At 41.0% G+C, this 27,932-nt stretch overlaps 1 protein-coding gene across 2 annotated transcripts in view; it reads left to right on the top strand.

Moving 5' to 3' along the window:
* Window positions 1-27,932, top strand: part of NR3C2 (nuclear receptor subfamily 3 group C member 2) — a 459,143-nt gene that overhangs the window by 396,492 nt on the left and 34,719 nt on the right. For both annotated transcript variants that reach the window (XM_040331880.1, XM_040331870.1), the window contains exon 7: window positions 26,979-27,109. In XM_040331880.1, the coding sequence (XP_040187814.1) occupies window positions 26,979-27,109 (131 nt within the window). The remainder of the gene's footprint in view (window positions 1-26,978; window positions 27,110-27,932) is intronic.

The raw sequence follows: 27,932 nt of genomic DNA, 5'->3' as shown, positions 1-27,932 counted from the left end.
ATGTCAGAATTCTTTGAGACATTTTCAGCACCTCTAGAACCATTACGTTTCCAGAGACCAAAGCTAATAATATATGTATAAAATATATTAATAAATGTCCTCTTTTCCCCCTGCCCTGGTTCAGAAATTAGATGCAGCACCTCCTTTACTTGAAGATATGGAGGAAGGTATCGAGGATGTTGATTTTGTAGTGGAGGCAGCGGGAGATTTTCCCTTCCCTGGAGCTAATGAAGTACAAGCTATGGCTTTGCTCCAAATTCTTTCCACTGTGAACACACTAATTGATGCAATGAGAACTAGTGTTTGCCTAACAGCACCTGATTCTCAACAGTCAAAACAGACCCCCTGTAGGTACCAAAAGAATGGGTAAGTCTAAAAAGACTTTTCCCACACACACACAGACTTATTGTGCACTTTATGAGGATTTGCTATGCCCTGAAAAGGTTTTTACTCCTCCTAGACATTTTGCTGATATTTTTTCATTTGGAAAAGTATTTCTAAAAATATGTGGTTTATTCAGGTAGCAGATTCTATCATTTCAGTTCTCAATAAACACCTCGCAGTTCCTACTGAGGATGTTTCCTCCTTTAAGAACTATTTTAATAGGTGTTTTGAAGCCCTTATAAAGACCTTATTTGACCTTGGCCCTGCGGCCAAGACACATGAACAGAGACCAGGAACCTCTCTTTGAAGGCCCTGTTCTCTTAGAACAATGAAAGCTGATCCATTCAGTTCTATTGTCTTGTGTTGATTCTCTTGAAATTGTCATTCAACCTGTCTCAAAAATCTCTCTTATCTCTTGTGCATCTCTAATTTTGTGGCATGAGGAATGGTAATGCCAGTTCTTTCAGAAGAACAATAAAAATGATGTTAAGCGCTAAAGTAATGGTGAACAAAAAAAAACATATAGGCTAGATAGCCAACACACTGTGCACTTAAAAGTGATAGGATGGGCTAAAAGCCCTAGCAGTGGAGATGAATCTCCCCACAAATGTGACAAACGAATAATAAACACTGTGCAATGAGAGAGTCTATAGGTGGATGATCAAATGGAGCAGATGGAGTGGATGAATCTTCTAAACATGATGAGTGTATCCAATAATTGATCTCATATTGCCCTTACCTTCAAATGATGGTATATGCGCATAAAGGGCAAGTGGTTCCTTCTCTTGCTGTTTCAGTGACGCCGCTCCTTGGTAAATCCTAATGGCGTCCTGGGATGATGACAAGTCAAATTGCGCGCCTGTTTTTAAATTTTTTACTGTAAGAGTCCATTTTTATTAAAATATCAGTATTCCCTGCACCTACGATCTTCACTATTGTGGCATTATTTCTCCCACCTCACGCTTTTGGCTCCTATCCACGAGATACACGGACCCTAGGACTTTTCATCATCCCAGGATGCCATTAGGATTTACCATGGAGCGGCGGCACTGAAACAGCAAGAGAAGGAACCACTTGCTCTTTATGCGCATATACCATCATTTGAAGGCAAGGGCAATATAAGATCATTTATTGGATACACTCATCATGTTTAGAAGATTCATCCACTCCATCTGCTCCATTTGATTATCCACCTATAGACTCTCTCATTGCACAGTGTTTATTATTCATTTGTCACATTTGTGGGGAGATTCATCTCCACTGCTAGGGCTTTTAGCCCATCCTATCACTTTTAAGTGCACAGTGTGTTGGCTATTTAGCCTATATGTTTTTTTTTCACCATTACTTTAGCGCTTAACATCATTTTTATTATTCAATTGTTTTATGGCTTTGTGCACCTTTTAGTTATAGCGGCTTTAGTATTTATTATATATATATATATATATATTTTATTTTTCACTCTGTTTACATTTCGTTACTCGCAGTAGCGCATTAGACCTTCAACACCTCTTTCAGAAGAACAGTTTCAAGGTTTCAGTACTATTCAAAATTCCAAACCAAGTTATCGCATTTGCCCAATCCTGTACATAAAATCACTGATTTTTAACAGATTTCTTTGTGTTCCAAATTTCAGATAGAATCTGCAAGATCTCATTGCTTTCCGCAGACAAGGGGAATTTCCTGCATCAATAGATGTACAAATTGTCTATCTAATTATTCCCAATTTCCCACCACACTAACGCTTCCTGTGTTTTGCAGTGGGAGACCAGCACTTTTAGTTTATGGCATTACTATTAGGGCTCTCTCTGAGTGCTCACAAAAGTGCTTGCCCCCCAGTTGGCTTTTTTATGAACCCAGCGCATTTATCTGACAGATTATCTGGATGCCCTCATGCTGAAGGGCTCTTCAGCCATGACCTTGTCTGCCAACATCCAAAGGACCAGTCTGAAGAAAGTCAAAATGCGAGTGATGAGTATTCCCTGGGGTTAAGCTTTCTGTCCTCACATTTTGTGGGAGTTTCATTTCCTTGAGTAGGATGGGAAAAACCGAATCAGAAATACCCTTATCCTTTCAACTTCAGGATTTGAACAAACATGCATTTAAAGCCAGTGATTGAGAAACAGTATGGAACAGGGACCTTGGGCCAGTAAGTCTGGTCTGTTTGGAGGAGGCCACATCTCTTCCGCCAGTAGTCTGTTTATGTCTGAGTACCACATTGTTCTGGGTCAATTTGGTGTGATCAGAATCACCAGAACCCTTTCCCACTCCATCTTGCACTGTGCAAGTCTAGGAAGGACCTTTATCACAGGGAAGGTATAAACCAGTTGGAAATGAGTTCAATGAATCACATGAGCATTTCGGTTCCTGTTCTGTACTCCAAGAAAATGAATTTATTGTTAAGTGAAAATTCCTTAAAGTAAGTATTGAAACATTGATGGCTCATATACACTCACCAGCCACTTTATTAGGTATACTTTGGTAGTATCGGTTGGATCCCCTTTTGCCTTCAGAACTGCCTTAATGTTTAATGGCATAAATTCAACAAGTTGTTGGAAACATTTCTCTGTGATTTTGGTCCATATTGATGTGATAGCATTAGTTGCTGCAGATTTGTCATCTGCACATCCAGGATGTGAATCTCCCGTTCCACCACATCCCAAACGTGCTCTATTGGATTGTGATCTGGTGACTGTGGAGGCCATTGGATTACAGAGAACTCATTGTCATGCTCAAGAAAACAGTTTAAAATGATTTGAGCTTTGTGACATGGTGCTGGAAGTAGCCATCAGAAGATGGGTACACTGTAGTCATAAAGGGATGGATATGGTCAGCAACAATACTCAGGTAGGCCGTGGTATTTAAACGATGCTCAATTGGCACTCAGGGGCAAAAAGTGAGCCAAGAAAATATCTCCCACACAATTACACCACCACCACCAGCCTGAATCGTTGATACAAGGCAGGATAAATCCATGTTTTCATTTTGTTTATGCCAAATTCTGACCCTTTATCTGAATGTCGCAGCTGAGATCGAGACTCATCAGACTAGTCAATGTTTTCCCAATCTTCAATTGTCCAATTTTGTTGACCCTGTGCGAATTGTAGCCTGAGTTTCCTGTTCTTAGCTGACATGACTAGAACTCGTTGTGGTCTTCTGCAGCCCATTTTCTTCAAGGTTGAGGTGTTAATTATCCAGACTGGGCGGAAGGAACCATGCATTTGTCTAAGGCTCGCCAGTTCCTAAATGTCTTGCAGGACAATTTCATCGGTCATATGGTAAATGCACCAACAAGAAACGATGCGTTACTAGACCTACTGATTACTAACAATACAGACCAGAATGCAGATGTGGAAATATGGGGAAATTTAGGAAACAGCGATCACAAGTCAATTTGTTTCAGCATAAATTGCACAAATAGGAAACACAAGGGTAATTGAATGACACTGAATTTCAAAAGAGCCAACTTCCCTAAACTGCACTTCTTGCTAGAAGATATTAAATGGGATAACATCCTAGGAACAAAGAACACGGAGGAAAAATGGGAGTGCTTTAAGAGCATATTAAATAAAGGTATCGGTCAGTTTAAAAGAGCCAACAAAAGTCCTTGGTGGCTTACCTCTAGTGTAAAAATGCATATAAAAGCAAATGAGAAGGCCTTCAAACAATACAAGGCTGAGAGGTCAACATCAGCATTCAAACTTTACAAAGAATGCAATAAGAAATGTAAGGGTGCAATCAGGGCGATTAAGATAGAACACGAAAGGCACATAGCGGAGGTGAGTAAAAAAAAAATTCTTTAAATATAAAAAATTATGAAGGGAATCTTGTTACAAAAGATGAAGAATTGGCAAATGTTTTGAATGTATTCTTCGCCTCAGTCTTCAGGAGCGAAACAGGGGGGATTCAGAAACCAAGACTGCAATGTTTATCCTCATGACATGTCACAGGAAGCACCCTCATGGCTAACCGAGTCACTTTCAAGGCCTTATGCATAACGCACAACCCCTATATTTAAGTGAGAAAATAAAACAACAAAATCCCAATCGAGTTCTTAGATCAACTAACCAAAAATTATTACAAATTCCCAAAGCCCGATATAAGACCAAAGGAGAACGTCGTTTTTCAGTTCAAGGACCTCGACTATGGAACGCTTTATCAACTAATATCCAAATGGAAATTAATCCTCTGGCCTTCAGAAAAAAACTAAAGACCCATCTATTCTGAGGGTTAAACTGAAGGAAAATGGATGCCAAGCGCCTTGAGGTGATTCAGTTCGCATTTGTAGCGCTATATAAGTAATTCACTCACTCACTCACTTACTTAAGGAACTCAGTCAAGTGATTGCCAGACCTTTGTTCCTAATTTTTTCGAACAGTCTACTGACTGGAATGGTACCAGCTGATTGGAGAAAAGCCAATGTAGCACCAACATTTAAAAAAGGGCAAATATATATCCCTGGGAATTACAGACCAGTTAGCCCAACATCAATAGTTTGCAAGCTCTTGGAGGGGATGATAAGGGACTATATACAATATTTTAGTGCTAAAAACTGTATTATTAGCAATAATCCGTATGGATTCATGAAGAATCGTTCTTGCAAGACCAACCTATTGACCTTCTATAAGGAGGTGAGCTGCTATCTAGATAAAGGAAGGCCTATGGACGTGGTGTATCTGGATTTTGCAAAGGCATTCGATACAGTTCCCCATAAACGTTTACTGTACAAACTAAGGTCAGTTGGCATGGACCATAGGGTGAGTACATGGCTTAAAAACTGGCTACAGGGGCGAGTCCAGAGGGTGGTAGTAAATGGGGAGTACTGGAATGGTCTGGTGTGGAAAGCGGGGTCCCCCAGGGTTCTGTCCTGAGACCAATCCTATTTAATTTATTCATAAACAATCTGGAGGATGGAATAAACAGCTCAATCTCAGTATTTGTGGATGATGCTGAACTAATCAGGGCAATAACTTCTATGCAGGATGTGGAATCCTTGCAAGAAGATCTAAACAAATCAATGGGGTGGGCAAGATGCTGCAAGCAAAGCCAACAGAATATTGGCATGCATTAAAAAGGGGATTAACTCCAGAGATACAATTATAATTCTCCCACTCAACAAGACTCTGGTCAGTTTGCACCTGGAGTATGCCATCTAGTTCAGGGCACCAGTCTTCAGGAGGGATGTGCTGGAGTTGGAGAGGGTCCAGAGAAGGGCAGCAAAGCTAATACATGGACTGCAGGATCTCCACTATGGGGAAAGACTGCAAGCACTGGAGAAGAGACACTTGAATATTTGAATTGGGATATGATTTCAATGTACAAATACCGTACTGGTGACCCCACAATTGGGATCAAACTTTTCCGCTCGAGGACATTCAAAAAGACACACGGCCATTCACTAAAATTAGAAAATAAGTCGTTTAACCTTAAATTACGTAGAGGGCTATTTACTGTTAGAGCGGAAAAGATGTGCAATTCTCCTCCACAAGCAGTGGCTTCAGCGGGGAGCATCGATAATTTAAAAAAAAACTATTAGATAGGCACCTAAGTGACTACAACATACAGGGATATACAATGTAATATTAACATAAAAGCACACACACACACAGATTGGACTTGAGTCTTTTTTTTTAACCTCAACAACTATGTAACTATGTGTTGTGCATTCAGAGATGGTATTCTGCATACCCTGGTTGTAACAAGTGTTTTTTTTTAGTTACTGTTGCCTTTCTATCATCTCTAACCAGTCTGCCGGTTCTCCTCTGACCTCTGGCATCAGCAAGGCATTTTTGTCCACACAACTGCTTACTGGATATTTTCTCTTTTTCGGACCATTCTCTGTAAAGCCTAGAGATGGTTGTGCATGAAAATCCCAGTAGATCAGCAGTTTTTGAAATACTGAGACCAGCCCGCCTGGCACCAACAACCATGCGTCACCTAAATCCTCTTTCTTCCACATTCTGATGCTCAGTTTGAACTTCAGCAAGTCATCTTCACCACATCTAGATTCCTAAATGCATTGAGTTGCTGCCATGTGATTGGCTGATTAGCAATTTGTGTTACCAAGCAATTGAACAGGTGTACCTAATACAGTGACCGGTGAGTGTATATTTGTGCTGTGTGGCACATTAAGAACAATAGGCTGCCAACACACCAAAACAAAAAATCTATTGTGTTACAAATGTTTTAATCCAATGCACCACAACTCACTATGTTGTGTTACAGTGCATGTGTGTTGCCTTAGTGCTACAGGGTGCCATTCAAAATAAATAGCACCACAATGCATGTAATGTGCATTGCCATGCATTGCGTTCCTGTAATGTAATGGTCCCTAAACCACCACCCACATTTGTTAAGTGTTTACAAGTACTATGGATCATAGCATATGATTTAAAAAGAAATCCAAACAGTCCATGCTTGCAGTAAAGGCAATCAACATATAGTGTAGTTTAAATAATTATTTATGAACAAAAATAATTTCTTATGACAGTTATTTCTTCCAGCCTCCAAACAAAATGTAATGCAGTGTTTCATTTCCCATTGTGAACTGATTACAGTGATTGTACTTTTCCCCTTTTTTTCATACTGCAGTACATGTGTTATTTAGCATTGATGGGAAAATTAATCTTTTCTTCCCCTTACAGCATCACATTTTGCTCTGTTGGATTGTGACTAACAATAGCCATTGCCTCTTACATTTACTTTAGATTGCACATGGCATTTTCACCACAGACATATGGATGCATAGAAAGGTTCTGACAACTGCGTGGTTGAATGTGGTTTGTGTCTTCCTAAAATAACTTCCTAATATTCAAAGCAATTGACTGTACTAGATTGAGTCATAGGGTCTATGGAGAATGAGCGGAAATAAAACATGGTATAATCATTATAGAGATGAACTTGTATGAACCTTTCTGTCCCTATGAGGGAAATAACAATTGTTTTAGTTTGGTTTATCTGTCTTCATCGTTTAGTAGTTCAAGATCATTTAAAAAAAAAAATCACTATTTGTGAATAAAATCTTATTTGATTTTCATAAAATGAAATCATTTCAGATTAGTTAGCCACTTTTTGGTCCACTCTTCATCTGCATTGTGGAGCCACTAAAGTTAAACATCTACACACTGTAAGAAGTCGCTTCCTAGTTTCCCTTTGCCCTAATTGTCTTGTGGGTCTTCAAAGTCCAAGAGATCTGTTATTGTGTAAGGGAGAGTACTGACATCACACATCGCAGGACCACCATATTAGCATTAGGTGGTATTATTGGTTTGAAATTCTCATATTCCATAAAAACATACATTGGATAGGAATGGGATCTTTATGCCAAAACATAACATGGGTAATGATTTTACACATTATACCTACTTAATTGGTGGGAAATGTAGACTGTTAAAGCAGTACGTTTTTAAAGGTCAGCTTTAATTACATTCCATGTATTGCCAGCTGACTACTTATGATTTGAAGTGTCATGTATATTTTTACCCACACAACGGAAGCACTGCATCTTATGCATATATTACATAAATACTTTTTTTTGTATAAAGGTATTCTTTAAGGTGTGACATAAAATTGAATATGTTACTTACACTGTTGCTGTATCAATTCCCTATTACAATTGAATTTCTCCATTCTGCCTCTTAAATGTTTTTTTTTTTTGTTTTGTTTTATTATTATTATTTCTGCTATATGCAGCAGGAATAATTTACTAAATAAAAATACTTTGCAAGGGAATTTTCTCTTAGCTTAGTGAATTGGGTAAAGCTCGGGTGACTTCCATCATTCAATCAAGCAAGTAAAAATATTTTTTTTTCATTTTCCTTGCATGTGTTTTGGAATTCTTTTCAAACAGAATTGTTGCCATGTTCACTAAGCTAAGGGGATATTCTTGTGAACAAACTATTTGCCTTAAGTAAACCCAGTGAATAGATGATGGCACAACATTCAAATTGTACAGGGGATGGCATGTCTGAAAGATCTCTCCTCTCAAAGCATTTATGTTTCTTGAATTTTGACTAACAGTTTAAAGGGGAGTTCTGCTTAAAAAAAATATTAAAAGTCAGCAGCTATAAATACTGCAGCTGCTGACTTTTAATAATCGGACACTCACCTGTCCCAGGCTTCAGCAATGTGGGGGAACGAAGCCCTGCTGGTCTCCCCCTCCTCTCTGTGGTGCCCGCATTGTCACTATGGGCGCCCGGCTGTGGCTTCACAGCTGGGCACGCACTGCGCATGCGCGAACCACGCTGCACACCGTGATTGGCGGCGCAATCATCTGGGACCTGTGACGTGTCCCAGATGATTGCGGAGAGGGATGGGGGAGAGGTGACTTTCTTATGGTCGCCGAGGTGACCTAGGGAGGAAGTGGGAGCTGGAACTATCCAAAAAAAATGACATGCCAAATGTGGCATGTCAGGGTGTCACCTTTCTTTAAAGTGGAAGTTAATTTTTTGGGTGGAACTTTAATATGCATGCACAGTGCCAGTTATTGGTTAGCATGGCGTGTAGGTTTTTTAAAGCGGAGTTCCACCCAAAAATGGAACACCCGCTTTAAGGGAAGGTGACCCCCCTGACATGCCACATTTGGCATGTAATTTTTTTGGGGTGGCGGAAACCCTCTTTTTAGAGGGTTTCAGCTCCCACTTCCTCCCGGGGGAAACCGCGGCGCCGGAAGGAAGTTCCCCTCTCCCCCCCTCCCTCTCGGCAATCATCTGGGACATGTCCCAGGTCCCAGATGATTGCCCGACCAGTCACGCTGCGCAGCACGGCTGGTGCATGCTCAGTGTGGGCCCGGCTGTAAAGCCACAGCCAGGAGCCCACAGTAGTGATGCCGGTGCCACGGAGTGTAGGGGGAGACTAACTGGGCTTCGTTCCCCCGCATTGCTGGACCCTGGGAGAGGTGAGTGTCCGATTATTAAAAGTCAGCAGCTGCAGTATTTGTAGCTGCTGACTTTTAATTTTTTTTTAAGTCGGAACTCTGCTTTAAGTCATATTTTAATATGGAGTTGGTCACATACTGTATGATGGACCCAAATATTGGCTGATCTATATGTTTTTCAGTGTATCAGTATTTCACTTCATTTGATCAATACTTTTATCACATGGACCACTATAATGCTTGCTGAGCCAGCTGCCTAATCATTTGCATTAAGAATGACAGCTAATTAGCTAAGGCTTTCCAACTTTGTTACTAACTCTGTTACATTAATTTGTATTCTTCAACCAATGAGGTTGTGGCACAGTTGTGCTAAAATCATTCTTATCATATGATGCGGACTCCATTCTAAGCCCAACTTTACGGTAACCATGGGTTGCCAGATTTTTGCTTGCAGCAAAGTTAACCTGGCCTTCTCTAGTGCTAAAGATGCAATATAGGGTTTGCCATGCAGGCACCAATCAGCATAAACTGAAGACAATAGCACTTGGCCTGAGCTTTTCTGCGTGTTGTAAATCTGTTGTCCTTTTCCGCACAAAAGAGGTGGATGTACTGCCAATGTGTTTTTGAAAGTTGCCATGAACTGGAGAAAACCATTTCAGGTTCCAGTGTGTAGATATGTAGGTGAGAAATGGCAGCTACCTCTCATTTACATGATCTTCCTACCTGTGCCTAGTCTTAAAGGGGTTGTAAACCCTCTGTGTTTTTCACCTTAATGCATTCTATGCATTAAGGTGAAAATCCTTCTTTAGTGCTGCAGCGCCCCGAGCCCCCCTTCTACTTACCTGAGTCCCATAATTCCTGTGATGGGAACAAAGACATCAGCTCTGGCCAGTGTCTTGTGTCCTGATTGGATAGATTGATAGCAGCGCAGCTATTGGCTCCTGCTGCTTTCAGTCAAATTCAATCAGTCATGCTGTCTGTGTCAACCGACGCAGCAGCAGAACACGGGAGCGTGCCTGCACGGGTGTCCTGAAGGAGAGCGCTGAGGGACCAGAGAAGAGGAGAATCAGGGCCACTCTGTGCAAAACCAATTGCACACCTAAGGGAAGTATGCCATGTTTTTTTTTTCTTTTTTAAAGGAACCTTTACAACCCCTTTAATCTGAAAGCAATCAAACACAGACAGAAGTGATTTTAGATGACCACAAGGAGATGGGATCGAAATTGCCTCGATCAAACCTGGAGGAAATATTCCATCACTTTCATCATAATTTTCTTATTTTTTTCTGGTTTTGACTTTTTTGTTTAATAACCTCTGTTGCTGCTGCCAATTTATAGCCTAAAGCCTAATTCAATCAGTTGCATCCAGACTATCAGAGTTGTGGGTGGTAGATTGTTTGGTTTTAAACAAGGACTTTTGATTATATGTTCAAATAACAGTCTATCAAAAGTGGTTTAAATGACCTGGAAATGTACACGTGTATAGCAATATACTGTATATTAGATGTAAATAACATAATTCCCTTTGTTATTTGCTTCTAAAGCCTATTTGGGCAGGTGAACAGACACAGCATAATTTTACAACTGACCTTTCTACAAAGGAAACGATTGAGATACACAAGTGGAAAAAATTGTGGGAGCAACTGCGCTAATATATAAAAATGAACACACTAATGCTCTTAAAAAATACACGTGTGTAAACAAAATCAATGTAAATAAAGCTGCACCTTCCTGTAAATATTGTACAGTAAAACATAAATGGAAAAAACAAGATGCGCTATATAAAAAGAAACAAACTTTTTCTAAATAATCATGACATAGATCAATGTCCATATATGATCTAAAAACAAAAAGAAAGTCCAGATCCCCAGTGAAGTGAAGGAAACAGAAAAATTAGTCCATAAGTGCTTGATCTAAAACTGTAGTGACGATCCAATGAATAGCAAAACCTCCACCATAAATCAAGATGTCTGCTTACCAGATGACCAGCGGTCTCTTAATTAAAAGAAGACCAGAAAAGGCGTGTAGATAAACACTATGGTAGTTGGATTGTAGAAAAGCTGTATAGCAAGTACACCTCCGTCTCAAGCCAATCGATGGAAAATTGGGGTCCCGATAATCATGGAAGACACATAAGGGCCACAATAGTGTAGTAACGTAGGTAACATTTATTAAAAAGAAGAAAAAAACGCACTTACATATAAACGATAAAATTTAGGCATGTCAAAATTTGGAGCTACGGCCGGAAGCCAACCAAAAAAAGACCCGTCCAGGTAGGTAGGGAAAGGTGAAGTCAACGGGGGGTGATCCGGTACAACACTCGTTCCGCCCGACCGGTTTCGCGAAAACTCGCTTCCTCATAGGGCACGGGTAACATACCAGATCACCCCCCTTAAATAACACAAGAAATTAGAATGGCCACTGAGCGTCATCGTACTCACGTGAACGCGCATGCGCGCGCACCGGAAACAATCCAGGTCAGACCAAGTCTGACTCTAGTGTCCTCAGCGCCAGTGCGCATGCGCCCACGCCCAGCGGAACCCAGGGTAGCAAAAATACGGGAAAATACCCGATCCGGATAAGCAGGCATCAGATCCAGAGGTCTGAAGCCGGATACCACGAAAACGGGACCCGTGACAGGAGTATGCCCGACCCCAAGACCGCACCGTGACAATCAGGGTGACCTCCGCATCACGTGACCGGAACGTCGACGTCACACGTCGGCGTGCAGCCGTAGTGACCCCGAGCCACCAGGAAGCACGGCACGGACCAGAAACTACAGGGCCAGGCCTCGTTATGAATTACAGGCTCCGCCTCCCTGACGCACTGATTGGTCAGAGAAGCCAAGCCTCGTTCTGGGTGTGATGAAAATGCCGTACAGTCACAATAGCATCCCCAGGAAACAAATAGGGAAAATAAATGCATGGATCCGCAGAGCACATTAATACTCTAGTGGACCAAAATTATAGCTATATAACTGACACAGCTGTACATCACAAGACCCAAACTGATAAAAAATGTAACAAAATTAATAAAAGCATTAATAATGTTTAAAAAGTGCTGTCATATTTCAAACATATATTAACCCTCACTGACATGACCAGCATGCATACAGCGAAAGTTCAACACTATTACCTAGCCCATATAATAGAAATATATATATATAAAATATCCTTCTTATAATATTATAAGCACAAAAATATAAAATTACATCAAACTGTGACTTAAAAAATAAATACAATCTACTACATTCACTGAATTAATCCAAACAGCTGGGCACTGCAGATGGAACTGAAGGACCCACTAAACATAATATCTCTAAATCGCATATTCCCAAAAAATCTCTCCAGATTAGGCACATATGGATATGATAGAGAAAAACATTTTTAAAATTTCTTTAAAAAACCCTTCAAAAAAAAAAAAAAATTTTTTTCAAAAAAATTTTTTTCCAAAAAAATTCTCTTTCCCTTTATGAATTATTAATGAAAGCATTAATATCCGTATCAATATTAAGCCCAAACGGCGTATAGGTTTTGACCCGGTGAATCCAGGCCATTTCCTGTCTCGAAATCTCACGGACTAGGTTACTGCCTCTCCAGTGCGGACGATATTTATCGATTCCGATGAACAAAATATTGGATGGATCTCTATTGTGCTTTAAGTCAAAATGTCTAGAGACAGAATGTTTGTCAAAACCACTTCTGATTTTGGCAATATGCTCATTGAGCCTAACTGACAGGGCCCTCTTAGTGCGGCCGATGTACTGAAGGCCACAAGGGCACTGGATAAGGTATATCACACCTTTCGTCGAACAGGTTATGAAAGGTTCAACATCAAATGTTTGTTGAGTGGCTGTGGACTGGAAGGAACAAATTTTCCTCTCCCTGCACCTATTCAGGGTACAGACCTGACAACGTTTACATCTGTAATATCCTGTAAGATTCTCAAGGAAAGTCCTTGATGCCTTCGGAGGGTCATGTACACTGGGAGCAATACGACTCCCAATTGTAGATGCACCCCTGAACACCACACTAGGCCTAGCTGGGAGAATTGGAGCCAACACCTGGTCAGTAGTGAGAATATGCCAGTGCTTCTGGATTAATTTCTTAACATTAAAGTGCTGTGCAGAAAATGTTGTAATAAAAGGTAGAGAGAATCTATCACCTTGATCTCCCTTGATTTTGTCTACAAGGAGTGATGCTCTGTCAATGCTCCTAACCTTCTCCATTGATTGGAGTAGACTGTTACCATCATATCCCTTCTCCTCGAATCTTTTGGAAAGAATCGAGGCCTGTCTCTCGAATGTCAGGGGATTGGTGCAGTTTCGTTTAATGCGCATAAACTGTCCCAAAGGAACAGATTTTAACCAAGTTGGTAAATGGCAACTGTCTAGGGGTATATAGGCGTTGCGATCAGTTGGTTTGAAAAAAGTAGACGTAACAAATCTGCCATCCTCAATAGTAATCTGGAGGTCCAAAAAGTGAATGGAGTGTTGACTAGTCTCAAAATTAAATTTAATTCCCCTAGTGTTCTGATTCAACTCGGCCATAAAGCTGAGGAGATCTGCCTCACTACCATCCCAGAGGAGGAGGACATCGTCGATATACCTCGACCAGAGTAGAATCTCGGGTCTACGGTGATCATCAACGACGTCCTCCTCCCACTTGGCCATGAAGAGGTTGGCCAGGCTGGGGGCATATTTAGCCCCCATGGCCACACCCCTATCCTGGCGGTAAAACATGTTATCAAACATGAAATAATTATGGGAGGCCGCGTAAGTTAACAAGACCATAATAAAACCTATTTGAGCTTGTGCAAGGTCAGACTGTCTAGCTAAGAACATCTGCACCGCCTCAAACCCCAAATGATGGGGAATAATAGTGTACAAGGAGGTCACATCTGCTGTGACCATCCATATACCGGTCTTGGGGAAAATATTAGCGAGTGTATTAATAACCTGCTTCGTGTCCTTGATATACGAAGGAATCTTTTGTACGAGTGGCTGTAGAAAAGAGTCTATATACTTGCCCATGATTATCGGGACCCCAATTTTCCATCGATTGGCTTGAGACGGAGGTGTACTTGCTATACAGCTTTTCTACAATCCAACTACCATAGTGTTTATCTACACGCCTTTTCTGGTCTTCTTTTAATTAAGAGACCGCTGGTCATCTGGTAAGCAGACATCTTGATTTATGGTGGAGGTTTTGCTATTCATTGGATCGTCACTACAGTTTTAGATCAAGCACTTATGGACTAATTTTTCTGTTTCCTTCACTTCACTGGGGATCTGGACTTTCTTTTTGTTTTTAGATCATATATGGACATTGATCTATGTCATGATTATTTAGAAAAAGTTTGTTTCTTTTTATATAGCGCATCTTGTTTTTTCCATTTATGTTTTACTGTACAATATTTACAGGAAGGTGCAGCTTTATTTACATTGATTTTGTTTACACACGTGTATTTTTTAAGAGCATTAGTGTGTTCATTTTTATATATTAGCGCAGTTGCTCCCACAATTTTTTCCACTTCTACGTATATTTTCAATTGCTGCTTTTTTTCTGTGTCACTATGGATATATTTGACTTCCGTTCCAAGCGAAAAGTCAATCTAGACGGGGTTTTTGATTCTACCCCCTCGGTGCCTGGGACCGATGTAGGTGGTCTTTTTATGCGATTAAAGAATCTATTGGTTACTGAAATACATACCCAGTGGGACATCGCATTTTTAGAGACCTATATCAAGGGGTCCATGGTACCAAGGAGTTTGAGATGGGAAGTGTCCCCCCAACAAGGGGACACTGACCTTGTTGGTTGGTTTAAGTATTTCAATGATTCAGGGGTGTCCTTTTTGCGTTTTCTTTTAACCAGGAGGACTGACAAACTGTCCCGATTAGATGATGAAATCGGATCTGTTAAAGATTTGCTCACTCCCTTCAAGAACAGTGAGGAGTATACTAATCATTCTACCTCTTTACTAAAAACTTTAGATAAAGAGGAAAAGGATCAGAAAGCCAAAAAGAAAAAGAAATTTATCAGAGACAGTGAGGATTATAAATCCAATCTTGTTTTTTTATGGCAAAAGAAGCTTTCCCCTACTAATGATGGGGACTTTGGAATGGATACTACACCCCAGCCCTTAGAAGGTGCTGATCCCCTATCACTTTCATCTTTTTCAGCACAACCACGAGTAGTGACCTCATATCCATCTTTTCAAGGGGCCACTACTCGTATTCCCAAGAAGAATACCAATAAAGGGAAGGGACCCCAAAGGGGACCGACCCAGAAGGGGTACGCTTCTAGTGGAACCCCTAAGGGGGCTAATCGCAGTAACGATGCAGTTTATTACGACCAGGCTTCATGCCCTCGGCTATGGAATAGAGGCTTTGACTATCGCTTTCCACCTCCTCTGATGGGGTTTGGTGGATCTAGTTATGGTCCCCAACAGGATGTTGGCCAGGCCGGGTTCGGTTTCAATATCCCAACCCAAAATAGGTTCAACCCTATCTCTGATTTTGGTAATAATGGAGGTCACGCACCTATCAGAGGTGACTTTAGACCTACTAATACAGTTAGCAATCCTTTTACGTACCCTCTGGGCTATCCGGATGCACTTGGAGGACAGACTAATGTCAATTTCCCTCCGAATCCACCTGGAAATGCCTATAATCAGAATTGGGATTTTCGCAGGGCCCCCGCTGGTCAGGGAAACATCTCAAAACGAAGAGAGGGACCAGGGGGGGGAGGCGGGCCCAGTCGGCCAAAGAGAAAAAGAATCTAGGAGTAGGCATCTACAATCTTAGCCAACAAGTCCTGACTGACCAGGAAAAAAAACTTCTAGACAAGGGACTGAAATATGCCCCCCCTAGAAATCTAAGTAAATTCCAAACGTGTATGGATGTGCATAAATTTACTAGACGTCTCAGTATTAAACGCCATTTTCTTTCTAACCCCATCTCTGCACAACAGGCAACTACCGAATATAAACATTCGTCCTTGTCTAATGCTTCGCTCTTTAATCCACCAGGATCACTAGCTCCAAGCATCAAAGTCTTTAGGGACGTGGTGCTCAGTGACCTGGATAAACTTAAAGTGAGCAAATCCAGAATGAGTAGAGACCTTACAATGGGTTTGGAATCACTATGTCAGAATAAGGCTTTGGTCATCCGACCCGCGGATAAGGGGGGTGGTATAGTTGTTCTAGACCAGTGTGACTACTTTAAAGAATTGCATAGGCTCGTTGATGATGTTGACACTTATACCCCTCTTGCTAGGGATCCAATAAGTGGATACAAAAAGGAACTAGAGGTTTTGGTCAAACAGGGGCTCCAAAGTGGCATCTTGACCAACAAGGAGGCCCTTTATTTGGTGCCCAGCGCCCCACGGACACCTGTGATCTATTACCTACCTAAGATCCATAAGAGCTTGACTTGCCCCCCGGGACGACCTATCGTCAGTGGTATTGATTCTATCACGTCCCGGGTGGGCAAGTATATAGACTCTTTTCTACAGCCACTCGTACAAAAGATTCCTTCGTATATCAAGGACACGAAGCAGGTTATTAATACACTCGCTAATATTTTCCCCAAGACCGGTATATGGATGGTCACAGCAGATGTGACCTCCTTGTACACTATTATTCCCCATCATTTGGGGTTTGAGGCGGTGCAGATGTTCTTAGCTAGACAGTCTGACCTTGCACAAGCTCAAATAGGTTTTATTATGGTCTTGTTAACTTACGCGGCCTCCCATAATTATTTCATGTTTGATAACATGTTTTACCGCCAGGATAGGGGTGTGGCCATGGGGGCTAAATATGCCCCCAGCCTGGCCAACCTCTTCATGGCCAAGTGGGAGGAGGACGTCGTTGATGATCACCGTAGACCCGAGATTCTACTCTGGTCGAGGTATATCGACGATGTCCTCCTCCTCTGGGATGGTAGTGAGGCAGATCTCCTCAGCTTTATGGCCGAGTTGAATCAGAACACTAGGGGAATTAAATTTAATTTTGAGACTAGTCAACACTCCATTCACTTTTTGGACCTCCAGATTACTATTGAGGATGGCAGATTTGTTACGTCTACTTTTTTCAAACCAACTGATCGCAACGCCTATATACCCCTAGACAGTTGCCATTTACCAACTTGGTTAAAATCTGTTCCTTTGGGACAGTTTATGCGCATTAAACGAAACTGCACCAATCCCCTGACATTCGAGAGACAGGCCTCGATTCTTTCCAAAAGATTCGAGGAGAAGGGATATGATGGTAACAGTCTACTCCAATCAATGGAGAAGGTTAGGAGCATTGACAGAGCATCACTCCTTGTAGACAAAATCAAGGGAGATCAAGGTGATAGATTCTCTCTACCTTTTATTACAACATTTTCTGCACAGCACTTTAATGTTAAGAAATTAATCCAGAAGCACTGGCATATTCTCACTACTGACCAGGTGTTGGCTCCAATTCTCCCAGCTAGGCCTAGTGTGGTGTTCAGGGGTGCATCTACAATTGGGAGTCGTATTGCTCCCAGTGTACATGACCCTCCGAAGGCATCAAGGACTTTCCTTGAGAATCTTACAGGATATTACAGATGTAAACGTTGTCAGGTCTGTACCCTGAATAGGTGCAGGGAGAGGAAAATTTGTTCCTTCCAGTCCACAGCCACTCAACAAACATTTGATGTTGAACCTTTCATAACCTGTTCGACGAAAGGTGTGATATACCTTATCCAGTGCCCTTGTGGCCTTCAGTACATCGGCCGCACTAAGAGGGCCCTGTCAGTTAGGCTCAATGAGCATATTGCCAAAATCAGAAGTGGTTTTGACAAACATTCTGTCTCTAGACATTTTGACTTAAAGCACAATAGAGATCCATCCAATATTTTGTTCATCGGAATCGATAAATATCGTCCGCACTGGAGAGGCAGTAACCTAGTCCGTGAGATTTCGAGACAGGAAATGGCCTGGATTCACCGGGTCAAAACCTATACGCCGTTTGGGCTTAATATTGATACGGATATTAATGCTTTCATTAATAATTCATAAAGGGAAAGAGAATTTTTTTGGAAAAAAATTTTTTTGAAAAAAATTTTTTTTTTTTTTTTGAAGGGTTTTTTAAAGAAATTTTAAAAATGTTTTTCTCTATCATATCCATATGTGCCTAATCTGGAGAGATTTTTTGGGAATATGCGATTTAGAGATATTATGTTTAGTGGGTCCTTCAGTTCCATCTGCAGTGCCCAGCTGTTTGGATTAATTCAGTGAATGTAGTAGATTGTATTTATTTTTTAAGTCACAGTTTGATGTAATTTTATATTTTTGTGCTTATAATATTATAAGAAGGATATTTTATATATATATATTTCTATTATATGGGCTAGGTAATAGTGTTGAACTTTCGCTGTATGCATGCTGGTCATGTCAGTGAGGGTTAATATATGTTTGAAATATGACAGCACTTTTTAAACATTATTAATGCTTTTATTAATTTTGTTACATTTTTTATCAGTTTGGGTCTTGTGATGTACAGCTGTGTCAGTTATATAGCTATAATTTTGGTCCACTAGAGTATTAATGTGCTCTGCGGATCCATGCATTTATTTTCCCTATTTGTTTCCTGGGGATGCTATTGTGACTGTACGGCATTTTCATCACACCCAGAACGAGGCTTGGCTTCTCTGACCAATCAGTGCGTCAGGGAGGCGGAGCCTGTAATTCATAACGAGGCCTGGCCCTGTAGTTTCTGGTCCGTGCCGTGCTTCCTGGTGGCTCGGGGTCACTACGGCTGCACGCCGACGTGTGACGTCGACGTTCCGGTCACGTGATGCGGAGGTCACCCTGATTGTCACGGTGCGGTCTTGGGGTCGGGCATACTCCTGTCACGGGTCCCGTTTTCGTGGTATCCGGCTTCAGACCTCTGGATCTGATGCCTGCTTATCCGGATCGGGTATTTTCCCGTATTTTTGCTACCCTGGGTTCCGCTGGGCGTGGGCGCATGCGCACTGGCGCTGAGGACACTAGAGTCAGACTTGGTCTGACCTGGATTGTTTCCGGTGCGCGCGCATGCGCGTTCACGTGAGTACGATGACGCTCAGTGGCCATTCTAATTTCTTGTGTTATTTAAGGGGGGTGATCTGGTATGTTACCCGTGCCCTATGAGGAAGCGAGTTTTCGCGAAACCGGTCGGGCGGAACGAGTGTTGTACCGGATCACCCCCCGTTGACTTCACCTTTCCCTACCTACCTGGACGGGTCTTTTTTTGGTTGGCTTCCGGCCGGAGCTCCAAATTTTGACATGCCTAAATTTTATCGTTTATATGTAAGTGCGTTTTTTTCTTCTTTTTAATAAATGTTACCTACGTTACTACACTATTGTGGCCCTTATGTGTCTTCCATGATTATCGGGACCCCAATTTTCCATCGATTGGCTTGAGACGGAGGTGTACTTGCTATACAGCTTTTCTACAATCCAACTACCATAGTGTTTATCTACACGCCTTTTCTGGTCTTCTTTTAATTAAGAGACCGCTGGTCATCTGGTAAGCAGACATCTTGATTTATGGTGGAGGTTTTGCTATTCATTGGATCGTCACTACAGTTTTAGATCAAGCACTTATGGACTAATTTTTCTGTTTCCTTCACTTCACTGGGGATCTGGACTTTCTTTTTGTTTTTAGATCATATATGGACATTGATCTATGTCATGATTATTTAGAAAAAGTTTGTTTCTTTTTATATAGCGCATCTTGTTTTTTCCATTTATGAGATACACAAGTGTCAGTCAGATACTACATGGCAGCATAAACAGGCAGCACACATAAACAAAGTGCAAAGCAAGATGAACCAGCTATGTTAGCTCTGCAAGGTGAAATTCAAGCACAGTAAATACGATATTCAGCATTTACTTGTCTATGTTTTCAGATGCTAATTTGTTTGCAGCTTGAGAAATTCAGGATTAGCATTGCATAATGTTCCGTAAGACTACAGCCACCTCTTGCTGACCTTTTGCTTATAAAGCCTGTAATTCTTCTTGGTATTCTGATTTCTATAGTAACGGTAAGCAGGATACATTCGCACAAGCTGCATGGCAGCTAAATGACTTTTTTTATCAGCTTCAAGTGTGCTTACCTGTTTAGGTCTAATATCTCGTTGACTAAGTTATTGACTTTTAAATTAGTTTGTGCATCAATTCTGTGCATTCGGATATCACACATTGACAGGTCTTCTTTTCTACATTGATTTTTTTAGAAAGGTTACCGTGTTTTCCTTAGGGGAAGCAATTTACTACGGTTAATATAATTATAGTCTATTATGATGTGCTTACCTACATTTAGGAAAATTATCATAATAATGGTTCACTGTGTAATTTTTTCCAGAATTTTTAACCAAGCAATCAGTTAGAGGCAAATATGAAAAGCAAATTGTGTTTTTTACATCTCACATATGGGATTCAGACAGGTTTTGCACTACATGATTGTATGTAAATCTATGGGAGTTTTTACAGAGATTGCAGACGTACATGGCTATCTTTAGGCAATAATTTAACTTTTAAATGTATAAAGTGAAAAAATCTACTTTAAACAAGCACAGACAGCAAATCAATATTTAGAACCCATCCCCTTTGCTCAGTGTTAAGGTGTTTGTAAAAAATAACAATCATGCCTGTTCTTACCTGCTCTGTGCCAGGGCTTTGTACAGAGCAACCGCAATCCTCTTTATCTGGGGTGCCCCGCTGGCGCTCCTGGCTTCTCCCCTTCCTCAGGTGGAAAGTGGCTTTCCGCGGAGGCACCCATGTGTCACAGGATTTGATTGACAGCAGCGGAAGCCAATGGCTATCAATCTGTCCAATGAGTAGAGAGACAGTGGCTGGAGCCACTGGGCTCGTGCACATGGCTGGATTGGATCGGGCTCAGGTAAGAAAAGGGCGGTCTGGGGCGAGCTGCAGCACAGAGAGTTTTTCACCTTAATGCATAGAGACTTCACAACCACTTTAAGCACAAAAGGTTTCTGCCTAGAACAGGGATATGCAATTAGTGGACCTCCAGCTGTTGCAGCACTACAAGTCCCATGAGGCATAGCAAGACTCTGACAGCCACAAGTATGGCTCTCAGAGGCAAAGGCATGATGGGACTTGTAGTTTTGCAACAGCTGGAGGTCCACTAATTGCATATCCCTGGCCTAGACCATATCTAGCCACTCAGTAACTCCTGTTGCTCCACCTCTAAGCTAGCCATTTAGCTTCCCTGGCGGTATGATTATGTCCGATTATTTTATCTCAAAGCGGTACATTGTTTTGCATAGAAATTTGGCGTTTTATAGTGTAGGCATGTAGTTCTTAGCAATAACACACTTAAATCTGTCCAAACAAGAGTCTAGTAGACATCCCGGGTATGATAAAGTTTAAAAACAAAATCATTAATTATAATATAAAAAATAACTATAAATAATTATAAAAAACAATAATATAATAATAAAATGAATTTCCCCATGATTCACTATCGCTCAATTCTGCAAGTGTTCTAATCTACTATCACTGTTTTCTATCTGGTCTAAAACCAGTTTTGATGTAATCTGTACAACTACAGTGTAATGTATGGGTTTTTTTAATTTGCTTGCGGGCTCTGCCCCCATGTGTGGTGACGCTCGCAGGGAACAGAGCCCCACACACAGAGCATTGGGTGGAAGACGCAGCCTGCAGACACAAAGTAACCTGGACCAAGATTCTGCAATGCAATCCCGAGTGTGGCTCAGGGTTACTACTAATGGTACATAAATTTAACCCCCGAGTCACAATCAGGATTACCGCCAGGGAGGTTATGTTACAGTCCTTCCAGAAGTGATATGATATAGATGATTCTTCATGGGCTGGGGGTTGCCCTGGCTTTATTTATATGTCTTAGAAGCTCCAACACTAAGTTCTCCTTGCCATAATCCCATATTGTTTTCATGTTCAAATTAGAGTTTTAGATGTTCCTAACAAATAGTTTTTTTTTAGCTCATTGTCTTGCATTCTGCATAACAAAAATAATAAGAAGATAAAATAAGAGAATAGGATTTACTGAAACAATACTTTTTTTGGATGGAGTGACTCATTTAAAAATAATGCATTTATAGAGTAACACTAAAGCCCTGTACACACGATCGGTTTGTCTGATGAAAACAGACTGATGCACTGTTTTCATTGGACAAACCGATCGTGTGTGGGCCCCTTTCGGTTTGTTTTCCATCGGTGAAAAAAAAATAGAACATGTTTTAAAATTTTCCTATGGATAAAAAACCGATAGAAAAAAACGATCGTCTGTGTGGAAGTCCATCGATCAAAAATCCACGCATGCTCAGAATCAAGTCAGCGCATGCTCGGAAGCATTGCAATTCATTTTTCTCAGCACGTCGTAGTGTTTTACATCACTGCGTTGGACACAGTCAGATTAGATTCCATCAGATTTCCGATCGTGTGTACAGGGCTTAAGGCCCCATGTACACTGCTGCTACTAAACAGACGTTCAGAGGCAGTTTAACGCTTTTTTCAACTACCCCTGAACTCATTCAATGTTATATTATATGTACATGTACACAGGTTCACAGGTTCATTTACTGTAGTTTTTAGGCAGTTGAAGGCAAAACAATTACTTCAGACGCCAAACGCTTCTAAATGTGGCTTAACTCGGTAACGCGCGTTTAGCAGTGTTTTGTTTGTAGGCTTTTTTCATTTTTGCCCATTTAAAAAAAAAATTATATATATTTGTTTTGTTTTTCTAATGCAAATGTGGCATGTAAATGCAGCAAAACTGTAATTTTAAACATGGGTTACTATCTGTCAAGTTAAATCGTTCAGGGAGCAGTTGTAAAAAACGTCCCGTGTACATGAAGCCTTAGGCAATATGTACATTGAAGCTCAGCTCCTAGCTCCCCCATCTTTTAACCCTGAAGACTAAGGACATCTAGTGATAAAAAAGAATTACTGCGGGGGACAGTGCTACAGAGGTTACAGTATTGCACTAAGAGCTACTTAATTTTGTTCTGTTTAGCAGCAGTTTATTGCAAGGCAAAAGGTATATTTGTGGTTCTTTTGATCTACAGGCTTAAATTCAAAATATATATATATATATATATATATATATATATATATATATATATATATATATATATATATTAACCACTTAACCCCCGGACCATATTGCTGGTCAAAGATCAGAGCACTTTTTGCAATTCGGCACTGCGTCGCTTTAACTGACAATTGCGTGGTCGTGCAACGTGGCTCCCAAACAAAATTGGCGTCCTTTTTTCCCCTCAAATAGAGCTTTCTTTTGGTGGTATTTGATCACCTCTGCGTTTTTTAGTTTTTGCGCTATAAACAAAAATAGAGCGACAATTTTGAAAAAAATGAATATTTTTTACTTTTTACCATAATAAATATGCCCCAAAAATATATATAAAAAAAAAATTTCCTCAGTTTAGGCCGATACGTATTCTTCTACATATTTTTCGTAAAAAAAAATCTCAATAAGCATTTATTGATTGGTTTGCGCAAAAGTTATAGCGTTTACAAAATAGGGGGTATTTTTATGGCATTTTTATTAATATTTTTTTTTTACTAGTAATGGCGGTGATCAGCGATTTTTTTTTCGGTACTGCGACATTATGGCGGACACTTCGGACACTTTTGACACATTTTTGGGACCATTGGCATTTGTATAGCGATCAGTGCTATAAAAATGCATTGGATTACTATAAAAATGCCACTGGCAGTAAAGGGGTTAACACTAGGGGGCGGGGAAGGGTTAAGTATGTTCCCTGGGTGTGTTCTAACTGTAGGGGGCACTCGCACGGGAGTCTGGGGCGAGCGGGGGGCGCACGCGCCCCTAGTGGCCTGCGCGAGAGCCAACGTATAGCTACGGGCTCTCGCGCAGGGGAGCCGACCTGCCGTCGTAAAATGTTTTACGGCGGCTGGTCGGCAACTAGTTAAGTACATCTCTGCATGTTTTGTTAGTTTATAGACTTTGCAGGCAGTGAAAAATATCTGTTGATCTGCCAGATAGGCATTCAGCTCCTGTTGTGGGCTGACAACACTCTACATTTGTGCCTGCAGTTTGACCCATTTCATTTTCTCCAGATGCCAGATTGCGTTTGTCTTCTGGAAATGCCTATTGGGGCAATAAAACAATTTTTGATCCTAATAAACATTTATATATTACATTTCCCGTTTTAAGCAGAACAGAACCCCTTTTCCTTCATGTAATATCTCACAGATGTCAATATAAGCATCCCTATGCCCCGTACACACGATCACTTTTTGTCTTGAAAAAAAATGTCAGTTAAGGGTGCAATGACCCAATAAAGCTTATGGACAAAAGTGTTATGTTGTGTTGTGTGTTATGGCAAATTTCATCACAAGTCCTTAGTGGAGTGTAATTGTTTGTTTCCACCTGGAATTGTAAATAGGATTTGTAGCAAACACCTGTTTCATCTGCCTGGCATTGTTGTTTGGCCACATAAAACCTTACCCCCAGGTCTCCATGTGTCTGTAGATCCAATAATGTGAGAGAGCATCTGCACTTTATTTCCAGTAATACAATACAGAATGGATTCTATAAACGTAGGTAAACATGCACAGAAACTCAGACTTGCTGTACATATTGGGGAGACTGTAAAGTAAACATGGTGACGCTTTAATGCTGATGTGACGAGTTGCTTCCTGATATTCTTTTACCAGAGTTCTGTTTAAATGAAGAGTTTTCATGTGGTTTGCGGTGATATCTGTTTGTCTCTTGCAGTTGGAAGCCTTTTTTTTTTGCCCTCTGTTGCTTTAGAAACCAGACAAGTTTAATTCGCTGAACTTTCAGCAGGTCAATATAGATTTTATGACTGTAGTTCTTCATAATAAAAATATGAGAGCAGTGTACCAAGAGTAAACACAGCTTTGTTTTATAGTCTGCAGTACCGTCGCCCTGCCAGGGCAACCTATATTATCAACTCGTTGGCAAAATGGAAAAAAAAACAATTACACCATTCCCCTCTGTTTTTATCTGGTGATCTGGCTGGTAACACACCTCCTGTATTGCAGTGCCTCCACTCTGGATAAAGAGCACATCAACACATTTGGACAACAGCATTGTCAGTGTGGGGGAAGGGGAGTGTTAGATACACTAACAGATTTAGATACACTAACAAATTGAAGCCAAACTCCAGCTCACACCTTTTTACGCTGTTACAGCGTTTTTATTTTAGGAATAAAGAACAGTGCGTTTGATAATAAAGTGGCAGTGCCTCCGCCCATGCAAGGACCTCTGTGAAGAGGAATTTCCCTTCCTAGGAAATGTATCAGTAATGTAAACAAAAAAAATTGGAGCAGGAGAACTACTGCAACCAGCATATAACATTAACCATAAGTATATAGATGCACAGCAGTATAGAAATGAGACAAGCTTTATGTAAGAAAAGATTAATAATAGTACATGTATCCAATGTACAAACAGGTATTATTAGTAGGTGCCCAGTAGGAGGCCTGGTAGAATTGTGAACATATGCCCATGCATATATAGTTATTAATAGAGATACCTTTAGCTTAATGTTGCAGCAAGGTCCAGTTGCAGGGGCCCCTGTCTCTGTGTGGGAGAACTGAAGACAAGATCAGCCATCATGGGTGGATTCTCCAACTGTTGTCTGACCTGCCTACAATCGAACTTCTCACCACCAGGAACTGTGGTGTAGCACTGGAGCTCAGAGTCAGCCTATCTACTCTGCGAGCTTTAGTCTTTCCCTAGTAGTGCCTGCATAAAAGTCTCTTCTGGTATGGAGCATAGACAGGACATGTGACTGAGACTTCCTTTCTCCCCACTTCTTCCTTCCAGGGTTTTCAAGCCAAAAACCTGGGGTAGGAAATGCATAAGTAATATATTTACAGGCATTTACAAATTCAGACAGTTGAGGCTAGCAAGTCCTTACACAAAAATTAAAATTTCATTAGTATTCTTCCCTTTCTTGTGAAACCCTGGTGCAACCACTTTCCTTCAGACAACACATACATAGTTAGAGTTATCAATGGTAACTGTTGCGTGTAACTGGACAACAATACTCCGCAGCATGAAAACGTCAGGCCCCGTACACACATCCGAGAAAATCGACGGGCAAAACACATCGTTTTGCTCGTCGAGTTCCTTGTGAAGCGGCCGAGGATCTCAGCGAGCCAAGTTTCCTCATTGACTAACGAGGAAATAGAGAACATGTTCTCTATTTGGCTTGACAAGTTCCTTGTCGGTTTCCTCGGCCAAAAGTGTACACACGCCGGGTTTCTCGGCAGAATACGGCTCCGATCGAGTTTCTGGCTGAATTCTGCCGAGAAACTCGGTCGTGTGTACAGGGCCTCATTCCCACTGTTACAAATAGTGGTGGTGGTGGGAGGCAGGGGGTTATGGGAAAATTGTCAGGATTGGGGGCAAGATGTATGGTGCTAAATACAGGCAAACTATAGCGGAAAACCTGTTTCAATCAGAAGAGACTTGACTTTGGGGCATTGGTTAACCTTCTTAGAAACACATATCTAAAGCTTCACTGAATCAATGTAACTGAAATGGCAAAACATTCAAATTCCATGTTTTAAGATTATACAATGCAGTAAAGTCCAAAGGAGTGAATACTTATTCATAACTCTGTATTTAATATCCCTTTTGCATTACACTGTGGATTTGTTTATTTACATGGTTTGTTTTGCTTTGCTTTGCAGAGAAAGGATGCGCCATTCTGCAATGTACGAGCTTTGCCAAAGTATGCAGCAGATAAGTTTCGAGTTTAACCGTTTGCAGATAACCTTTGAGGAATACACAGTAATGAAAGTTTTGCTGCTGCTAAGCACAGGTAAATTTAAACTAATTGCTGTCCTATGCATGGTTATGTTTTTGTACCTGTTTTATTACACCCATATGGGCCATAATAGCACTATCTGAAAGCCATTTCAGCTGTTTATGAGGACTTGGAAATTAGAGTACAGAAGCACCCAGCAAGGATTGAACACATTTTCTGTATACTACCCATTGTAATATTCAGAATTGTTTTTATAGTTTTTACACTGCTGTATACTAAAAATACAACAATATTCATATTTTCAAGGTATTTAACCACTTCCATACAGGGCACGTATACACCTTCCCGCCCAAGCCAATTTTCAGCTTTCAGCACTGTCGCACTTTGAATGGCAATTGCGCTGTCATGCTACACTGTACCCAAACAAAATTGGCGTCCTTTTTTCCCCACAAATAGAGCTTTCTTTTGGTGGTATTTGATCACCTCTGCGATTTTTTTTTTTGCGCAACAACTAAAAAAAGACTGAAAATTTAGAAAAAAAAATTAAGTTTTTATTTTTTTCTGTTAATTTTTTTGTAAATAAGTACGTTTTCTCTTTCAATTACGGGCACTGATATGGCGGCACTGATGAGATGGCACTGATGGACATCAATGAGGTAGCACTGACGGGCACAGATAAGGTGGCACTGATTGGCGGCGCTGGTATGCGGCACTGATGGGCACACATAGGCGGCACTGATGGGCACATAGGCGGCACTGATGGGCACATAGGCGGCACTGATGGGCACTCATGGGCGGCACTGATGGGCACACATAGGCGGCACAGATGGGCACTCATGGGTGGCACTTATGGGTGGCACTGATGGATACTTATGGT

Source organism: Rana temporaria, chromosome 1, assembly GCF_905171775.1.
Source record: "Rana temporaria chromosome 1, aRanTem1.1, whole genome shotgun sequence".
Lineage (NCBI taxonomy): Eukaryota > Metazoa > Chordata > Amphibia > Anura > Ranidae > Rana > Rana temporaria.
The sequence above is the reverse complement of the archived record's forward strand: the minus strand, read 5'-3'. Positions and strand labels throughout refer to the sequence as shown.